This window comes from Corapipo altera, unplaced genomic scaffold (assembly GCF_003945725.1).
Source record: "Corapipo altera isolate COAL_440 unplaced genomic scaffold, ASM394572v1 50, whole genome shotgun sequence".
Lineage (NCBI taxonomy): Eukaryota > Metazoa > Chordata > Aves > Passeriformes > Pipridae > Corapipo > Corapipo altera.
Genome location: NW_020884889.1, coordinates 13,324,241 through 13,334,327, shown reverse-complemented (window position 1 = coordinate 13,334,327; position 10,087 = coordinate 13,324,241). Strand labels below are relative to the sequence as shown.

The 10,087-nt window shown below is 42.8% G+C and overlaps 1 protein-coding gene across 7 annotated transcripts in view; it reads right to left on the bottom strand.

Moving 5' to 3' along the window:
- Positions 1-9,874, bottom strand: part of RNF111 (ring finger protein 111) — a 54,994-nt gene extending 45,120 nt beyond the window's left edge. For 5 of the 7 annotated variants that reach the window (XM_027644440.1, XM_027644442.1, XM_027644444.1 and 2 more), the window contains exon 1: positions 6,782-9,353. In XM_027644440.1, coding sequence (XP_027500241.1) covers positions 6,782-7,002 — 221 coding nt within the window. In that variant the 5' untranslated portion in view covers positions 7,003-9,353. Of the gene's footprint in view, positions 1-6,781; positions 9,354-9,710 lie in introns of those variants that run through there. The other 2 variants (XM_027644445.1, XM_027644450.1) reach the window with 2 other exon arrangements.
- Positions 9,875-10,087: the final 213 nt, after the last annotated feature.

Below are 10,087 nucleotides of genomic sequence, written 5' to 3'. Positions count from 1 at the left end.
GGACGGGATCCCGGACGGGATCGGGTGGGATGGGATCAGGGACGGGATCCCGGACGGGATCGGGTGGGATGGGATCAGGGACGGGATCCCGGACGGGATCGGGTGGGATGGGATCAGGGACGGGATCCCGGACGGGATCGGGTGGGATGGGATCAGGGACGGGATCCCGGACGGGATCGGGTGGGATGGGATCAGGGACGGGATCCCGGACGGGATCGGGTGGGATGGGATCAGGGACGGGATCCCGGACGGGATCGGGTGGGATGGGATCAGGGACGGGATCCCGGACGGGATCGGGTGGGATGGGATCAGGGACGGGACGGCATCGGATCGGGATGGGATGAGCGGCCAGCAGCCCTGCTCCAGCCCCGCTGCTGCATCTGTGCTACTCTGTATAAATATCCAAACGGGGGTGTAGGACGGAGCAGGCTCTGCTCGGGGGTGCCCAGCAATGGGACAAGAGGGAACGGGCAGGAGCTGAAATTCCACCTGAACATGAGGAAGAACTTCTTTCCTGTGCAGTGACCGGGCACTGGAACAGAGACCAGAGAGGCTGTGGAGTCTCCCTCACTAGATATATTCCAGAGCCGTGTGGACACAATCCTGTGCCACATGCTCTGGGATGACCCTGCCTGAGCAGGGAGGTTGGACCAGACGACCCACTGTGGTCCCTTCCAGCCTGACCCATCCTGTGACCGTGCTCTCCCCTTGTCCAAAAGCGTTGTTTTCTCACCCAGCGCTGTCTCTCCCTCGGCCCGCGGTGTCTCACGGTGTCCCGCTGCCTGTCCCGAGCCAGCGGCAGCTGCAGGAAATGCCGACAAGTGGCATCTCTGCTCTTCAGAAACAGGAGTTTAATTTGCCCTTAATGCAGCAATGCCCTCACCGACCCAGACTGGGTGAGCCTGCCCCTCCCCTGTGCCTCCATCCATGTCCACACACACTTTAAGGAGCTGCTCCTCACAGTGCCCTGGTGTCACACGTCCTGGCAGCACAGGAAGCAGCACGGCTTTGGGAAGGCTCTCATTCAGCACAAACTCTGAGTGTTCGCTGACTTTGCAGCTGCCAAAGGCCACGATATCTCCCTGCCAGAGATGACCTTTCATCAATGTCAGTGTATACACCCGGAACACTTCCAGCTCAAAACACTGGATAGACAAGGGTTGTGTGTTCTCAGTGAAAAACAGCTACAAAAACACATGACACTGGAGCAGAAAAGTCGAGCCTGATCTACCAGTAAAGATCTTCCTGAGCTGCACTGCCACCACGGAGTCATCAGCACACAGGAGTTCTTACGTGTTTCTGGAGGAGCTAAACAACCTTTATGCATCATTACAAAAGAAATGGTCATTGGCAAAAAATGCACGGTGAGACTATTAATTGAAGGAGTTTCTGAATGGAATTTCCTTAAAGCAAAAGTGGATAAAACAATGTGGAAATTATTTCTCAAACAAGGAAAAAAAGGCTTGAAGGAAAGACTCTCCAGTAAATGCCACCCTCGAAAGATGTATTTCTAGAGGCAGGAAAACATATTACTAAGCAAAGGCATATCCAAATATGTCCAAGAGGGTACAAAGCACAAAAGGTGCTACACCACATAAATGACATGAAAATAAAGACATGCTCAGCTTTACGTGTGAAGTAAGAACACAGGAAAAAGCGAGACCCACACACAGCAAAGGGGGAATGAAGGATCACAGGTGATTTTATGTGGTTTCCCTTCAGTTTGCAAGAAAGACAAAACCACAGGTTATCCAGCATTAACCTGCTACCCTTTTCTACATATTTCTTGTGTGTTTGGTAGATTTAGTTTATTTATTTATTTTTAAGTCATGTCACATCCAGCCAGTTTCAGTCAACACTGACACTTGGCCACGGGTGAAATAACCAATGACACTGGTTGTTCCTGGAGAGAATGAGGAGAAAGCAACAGTGGGAAAAAGGTTATATCATATTCAAAGGAGGTCACTAGTGGCTTGATTGTGTAAGCAATTTTAATATTTCCCATTAAGCACTGGAACCAAAGTTGAAATACTTTAATAAAAATCAGCTGGGGGAAAAAAAAATCAAGACAATATATGGGAAGAACTGGATGACCCCGAGAAGTAATAGGAGCAAAGTGAAAAAATGTAAAATATAAGGAATGTGCAGTTGAGTATTAATAACTAAAAATTTGGGGTTATTTGTCAGGTAAAAGGCAATAGGATGAGAACTTTAATAAGCTATGTAATTAAGTAAATGACCAACAACATGATGAAGACATGAAGAAACAAACATGTCTGTACAGTATTTTAGTCTAATAATTTTCAGAGAGAAAGGTTTCAATGCTGTTGTAAAAAACATTCTTGATGGAGCCTAACAACTACTTTATGCACCTTTTTTTGAGTACATATCCAGGGAAGGTGAACTCTAATCTTAACAGGACATTTAGGAAAACAGCATAGATAATATGAGAGGAAGCTAATGAAACTTGGCTGGATTACTTTCAGAAATGAGACTGATAATTTCTGACTGACTGACTTATTTCAGAAATAAGCTGATCAGAGACTAATACCAATAAAACCCCACACCAACTAGTCATGCATTTACCTCTTGATGTAATAATTGTTTTGAACACTTGTGCCAAAGGTGACAGAAAGGTGGTTCTTGGCACAGAAAATGTAGAGAGTCACTATGCTCACCAATTGAAAGGCACACAAAAGACCGTTTCAAAAACAAAAAACAAGGGGCTACAGAGTGGTTTGAATTTTCAGTTCACAAATTAAAAAGCAATGCAGGGTAAGTATAGATAGTCCTGATTTTCTCCCAGAGTGGCCAGATGACCTGTCAATGTTATAATTGTGTATGATTCTGTAGACCTTTTCTCACTGGGTAAAAATCAAATAAAGGCAGAATTCCTAATATCTTTATTAGTTAAGATTTCCTATGGGCCATTTCCTATTTCACCATGGGCTACCAGCTAACAGGTAACCTGTGGGCCAGCTCACCCCTAAGCTCACCCCTAAATTAACACTTGATAAAAATTAGTTTGTCCCTTATTGACTGGTTATTAACAAAATTTTTAAAGAAAAGTGATGTAAAAAACACTTCAATGACTAGAATTATTCACAATTAGGAAAAAAAACCCAACTTCTATCTATGCCCTTTGATATAAAGTTATTTCTGTCATTATTTTAGTATCTGGCAGTGACAGACAGTTGTCTTGAAAATATTTTATCAATTCTTTGGATGAAAAAGATTCTCCTTCTCTCACTCCTTAGCTACAGAAAACCAAAAGGTTAAACGGAATCATCCTGAATCAGGAATGCAAATCTCAGAATGGCTTTCAGGCCATGGTACCATCAGTTCACACTGAACTCTTCAACTACTTCTAACTGGAACTGAACAAAACCATTTATGTGTGCACCCCAGGGCCTGGCAGAACTAAACACATGAGAAGAAACCATCTTATCTAAGATCAAAACACCCCACTTCACATTTTTGGCACAAAGACAAAAATCAAAGCAAGCCCTCACCCCAAGGTATCTCCAGGGGCACAGCTCTGTTCCAGAGGGCTGGATCCCTCTGCTTGTCACCAAGGAAAGCCAGGCACAGCTTTTTCCAGAGGCAAACACCAGCTTCTGGAACACAGTCCCGCTGGGCACTGACAGAGAGGTGTCTCTGCTCTGAGTTCTGCTCACTGCAAGCCTGGCAGTGCCCAGGACAATATGGGAAGTACACACCTCCAAACTCCTGCAGGAGTGTGGCTCTCCTGTCACACAGGGTGCTGCAGGAGCTCAGTCACTCACACCAGGGTATTTCTTCAGCAGGCCATCGTTAACGTTTCCATCATCTGCAGTTGTGTAGACTGAAAATGGACCACACTGCAGCAGATATTTCAATGTTTGCAGGTGTTAAGTCACTTTACAATTACTAGTGATATTAATAAACTGCAAACCCTCTCATGGCCGTATGACTTGAGGATACTACAGAAAAGCAGAACACAAAAACTGTGGGACTGATACTCAGATCATAAACAGTCACAGCTCCAGTCAGCCCAGATGAAGATGTTGCCAGTGAAAATGGGAGAAACAGGGAAGAGAGGAAAAAATGCTGGAAGATTGCTATTATGAAAAATTGCTAGTAGGAAACAACAAAACACTGATGCATTTACAGAGTCAAAAATCAAACTGGACAGTTGTCAGTGCTACACATTTCCTGACGATAAATACAGGACATTTGCTAATGGAACTGATCTAAGAGCTTTCAAAAGCTCTGGAAAATAACATGCAGCACTCAGGTAACTAATATTTTTAAGATACATGGAAGAACAAAATACCCTACATTACAGTATAACATGGATGCAGGAATGACCCAGCAGTCACTCGTTTGATTTCATGCTGTGCAGCCTGACAAGGCTTTGTACGGTTGGCAACAGCGCTTTCACACCACACCACTTCAGAAATCACCTTACTAAGGCCTCAAAATATCTTACTGAGATTATCTGACTCCTTGAGTATTTAAGTTGCCATATAATTAAGAAGGTGTGGTGTGTAATTACCTGGAAATAACTACTTTGTTGACGGTATTTTTAATGGGTCTTTTTCTTACAAATACCCCACCAACCTCATAACAGAAAGATCACGAGATATTCCTTTTTTATTCTTTCAGTGCTTGAACAACAAAGAGGCCAAATACATTTTTGTGTTTTAATGATGCATCAGCAGCTATTTTTAGAGCAATTAGGTTTGAAACAAACAAAAGCATCCTGCATTTGATGATCTGATTTTACACTAAGAAATTCAATAGCCATTTCCTAGCATGTATATATACTTTCAGTGGTAAAATAAAGGAAAATATCTGTGTTTGATTTACCATTAGATTTATGTTCTTTTCCTTGCTGTTCTGTAGAAGAATTGTAACAAGAGCTATTTAGAGATCAGAAATTAGTTTCTACAACCTTCTTCTGACTGCTCATCATGCAGTATATCAATAATACATCAAAAAGAAAGCTACACACTCAGAGTGGAAAAAACTTTTTTTTTATAGCAGTGATGTGTATTGGATTACCAGTGACTTAAAGTGTATCTATTGTCAGGTATTCACTGAAAATATCCCAAATGGTTTTTACTCTTGCTTTGACTGCAGAGGAGAGAAATAGTGCAGCAAACATACCAGCTAATAACTTTTAAATGTAAACATGGTCAGAGGTTTGAATGCAGTCGGATTGATATCAAGAACTAATAAAAGCAAAGTCATAGTAAGCAGGCAATGAAACATGAGAACTGGGACAAGACTTAGTGTCTTTCAAAGTAAAAGGGACTCTTCCTGCTATTTCAGTTAATCCAGCAGGTGCCCAGCCTCACTCTTTTTAAAAAAGGGTCAGATTCAATAAGGATCTGAGTCATTGGATCATCTACTGCTGTAACAACAAGCTTTCATGGACTCAGTGCCCAAAGCAGAATCCAAAATACTGTACTAGAAACTTGAATTTCAGAAGCAAACAAAAGTTTGTTGGAGTTGTTAACTAAAGTTAAGAGTGAAAACACAGGCTGCAAAAGTCAGATTTTAAACTAACAGTATGTGAAGCTGAGAACTACACAGAGATTTGCTGATAAAAAGACAGGGCAGAGCAACATGTCTCAAGTGAGACAGGATCCTGTTTATTTGTAGGGACGTTATTCAGAGGTGACCTTGCAGCACCCCCAACCCCTCCCCTTTCCTTAAACCAACATCTCTTTTTTTTAGGAGGGGATATGGATAAATGGCTGGCTGTTTGAAGAGGAGAAAACTGGGACAGCCTGTTGATTCCAGTTGAATGCTCTAGCCAGGCTTCCTTACAAAACAAGAGGCAAGAACTATTTCTTCTACTCCTGAACATCTCTGCATTTTTACAGAGCCCAAACACGTTAAAACTGCAGTTTTAATTAATTAAAAATGCAGGTACCAACTGCATGAAGCCACTAAAAAGATAAAAGTAGTGTTTGGTCCATTGTGCTTCAAAGTGAGGCTGGGAACAGACTGGTCAGCAAAGCTGAAACTGGGATAATAATCTGCACAGAAAAAAACCCCCAAACCCACCCAGGTACACAGCCCAGGGAAAAACATGAAAAATCTAATGAAAACCATGGAAAACCTTATTTCACAATTTTTAGGTGTTTCACATACAAGACAAGCAAAAAAGAATTTACAGGAGCACAGGTTTGTACTTGATGAAATATTAATATCTGGGCCAAACATTTATTCTCTTTGAAAGTCTATTACCTTTTCCTTATCAAACTCTTCCACAAATTTCAGAACGTTGTGGTATAAAACAATCTTTATTTTAAAAACTAGTAGATGTTTCAAGAAGCTACTAAAGGACTGAGCCTTTTTCCTTAAAAACAGACAAAACACAACAATCAAACAAATGGAAAATTAGAAACCAGTCAACTTGTTTAAAATTCCTGGACAAATTCGAAATATTTGTAGATACCTGGAAAATAACAAAGTGACAAATAACATTTGTTCATGACATAGTTTGTTCATAACAGTGTATCAAACCAAACTTATTTCCATTTATGGTTGCACAGAAATAAACTGCAGATCTTCATAAAGCTTCTCTATTTCATTCACATTTTCATAAGAAAGACATGGACATTTTTTCTGATCAGAAACTCCATAAATCTGGTGCAAAGTGGTTGTATTTACAGGCTCATTATTAGCAATTGACTATCAAACTGCATGTTAACATCAAACAAAATTCCTCATACACTTCTATATTGAAGTATTTTTGAGTAAAGGCTTAGAGACTGTGCTCACTAACCTGCAGCTGATGCCAGGGAGGGACTGCAAAGAGTGGAAGTCAGGACTAGAGTGTGAAATCATTGCAAGGGGGGGTGATGATTCTATAAAGACCACTACAAAGAAATCAGATGCAGAGAAAGGAGTAATTGTTCTAATAAATTGCAGAAGAGAAACCAACAGGCAGAGCAGATCACAAGCAGAACCTGTCAACAAGTTTAGGAGGCTGAAAAAGGAACACATCCTACTGAGATCAGAAGAGTTGTCACCAGGGGAACTTTGGGGAGCTGTGAAAAGATTGGATGGGAGCTACAGGTGTGCAACAACAAAAGATCATGTGTTTCAGAACTGGTTAAAAAAAATAATCCGTGCTTTTCTGCAAAAAGAAAGGGAACAGTGTCCACATTCACTTGGAATAAATGGGCTAAACTGCAGCAAAAGGTATTTAATCCAGACACTCAAAAAAGGACTAGACCAGACTGCCTGAGGAATGAGTGGAATCTGCGTTCAAGGCTTTAAGAACAGGTTAAGCAAACATCCATCGAGGTATTTTCATAATAGTTTACTGTGCCTCGAGGCAGGAGGATGACTGAGAATCCATGGTAAGTCACTTTTGGCTCTGTTGGTTGCTTTGTATTTGGGAGGGAAGTGTCAGCTATAAAGCTTTGACATCTACTGTGTGGCAGGACAGATCCACCCTGATAAAACCTAAAACCCAATCAAGCTATAATGCAAGATCAAGTGCTGGAGCCGGGATGTTGTCTTGGTGTTAATTATGCTCAAACCATTCCTGGTCCACCAGAATTTGAATACACAACCTGCTTTTTGGAGTCTGATTTAACAGATGAGCTGATAGCTGGCCTGTAAAGGTGTGACACACTTTATACTGTAAAAGTCCAGTCCCCTCTCGTGCAGTCAGGTTCTTCTGACATAACCCCTTCTGGGGTGTATGTGTGGACATTCCCCCCTTGGCTGGGGATGCCCACAAAGGTCACTTCTTGAGGCTGAAAGAAAGAGATCTCCCCATGAGCATTGGTCTCTACATCAGATCTCGACTTAATAATTATTTCTTTTTGTTAGTTTTAATATAACTGCTTCAATAATTGCTTTGTTGCAGTGCACTATACTACTTTTTGCTATATTATGCTCTACTAGTAGATTTTTAGTGTTTCTATTGTGTAGTAAATAATTCTGATTAAGATCTTTTGTCTGATCATTTGTATAAAATAAGTTATTCATTTGATATAAATATTCTGATTTTGCCAATCATTAAAACCTGCGGGACAAAGTGGTTTAATCACACCTCTATTAAATTTAAATCACACAGTCCGAGGCTCAGAAAGGATTCAGCTGCACCCAAACCCTTCTGTGAGAAGGGCTTTAGAAAGGGAGTCTTTTCTGTGCCTCGAGACTCACCGACAAACCTTTGCTTTTTAATAACTTTGTCTAAGCCTTCCACTCTCCTGTGACAACATCTTAGCAACCAACAAGCACTGAGGTTTAGCTCTGTCGAGCAGCCCCTAAAAACCAGCACAAATGCTGTATTATCCTCTTATCCTCTTTCCAGAACCCGGACACAGTAAACTTGCCTTCACTAACAGTGTAACTCAGCCAGAGGGTTTTGTGTGTATTTGTACAACAGTTTGCCACAGTAAAGCTGACAGACCCAGTCAAAGCTTTCCTGCACTGCTGATTTTAAAATAACAGGAAAAAAAAGTACATTCAGGTCTTTTTCATGCACTGTTTAGATGTTATACACTCACAAAAACGTTTCTATAAAGTTAAGCTAAAGAGTTCATTTATTAGCCTCAAAGTCAATTCTCCTGTATTTGAAGTTAATACAAATTTTATCAGACAATAGCATAATGAAGAATATAGATTAATTTCTTATGTAAGGCTGTTCTTTCTTTATAAAAATCTTGGTACCAAGTGCAACAGCAGCATTATATACCTAAACATACATGGAATTACCAGACTAAAGTCTGGTTTAAGACTTCTGTGCATGTTTAACATAGATTTTACTCTTTGTTAACTGATAACTAGCTAGTCAAAAGTATTACTTAAATACTTAAAATGCATTTTGAAATGAAAAAACCGATAATGTAACATCTTTTAGTATTCAGGACTTAATTTGTTTAACAAAGATTTGTTAAAATAAAATGAACCCTCGTTCATTTTTTCATTTTTATCTGTATGTAATTTCTGAATGAAGTGACCAGACAAGAGGACTGTTGTGACTTAAACTGGTTTACATGTACTTTAATTCACAGATTTTGCCCCATTTCAAGATTTAATAGCAGCTGTAGATCTACTATTGACACTGAAGTGTTCCCTGCAGAAAACGAATGAAATGGTAACTAAGAGGTAACACCTTTCATTACCTGGTACAAATACAGCCTAATAAATCATACGAAGAGGTACTTTGCTAACTATTTAAAACATTAATAGTGTACTTCTTGAATACTTACAGTAAAAGACAGTTATGCAAACAGATCAATTGTTTAAGGGGATTTCCTAAACTCCCAAGTCGGTAGCAAGAGCACCACACAATCAATTTAGGTTGGAAAACACCTCTGAAATCATCGAGTCCAACCCGTGACCGACACCGCCGTGTCAACCAGACCATGGCACTCAGTGCCTCGTCCAGTCGTTCTTTAAACACCTCCAGGGACGGTGACTCCACCACCTCCCTGGGCAGCCCATTCCAGTGGCTAATCATCCTTCCTGTGAAGAATTCCCCTCGATGTCCAACCTGAACCTCCCCTGGGGGAGCTGGAGATTCTCCTCTCGTCCTGTCTCTGGCTGCCTGGGAGCAGAGCCCGACCCCAGCTGGCTACACCCTCCTGTCAGGGACTCGTTGAGAGCGAGAAGGTCACCCCTGAGCCTCCTTTCCCCACATTAAACACCCCCAGCCCCCTCAGCCGCTCCCCAAAAGGACTTGCGCTCCACACCTGCACCAGCTCCGCTGCCCTTCCCAGGACTCGGGATCTGTCCCGCAGGGGCCGCAGAAGCAGCAGGGGAATGTCCCCCCCTCAGGGGCTGCCCGGAACCCCGCGCGGGCCCCGCTCCCCCTCACGCTCCCCCCCGGCCCGGCCTCTCCCTCCGCCCTGGGGCGGGGCGGGCGCGCGGGGCCAGGTGCGCCGCTCGGCGCGTGCGCAGCGGCGCGGGCCGGCCGCGCTCCATCCGGGCACCGCGCTCATTGTGCGCGCGGCCGCCGCGCTCGCCCGCCCGCTCTAAAATGGCCGCCGCCGCCTCCGCTCCCGCCGCCGCCTCCGCCGCCGCGGGAGGTCCCGCGGCTCCCGCCGCGCCGCCTGTCGAGAGCAAGAGG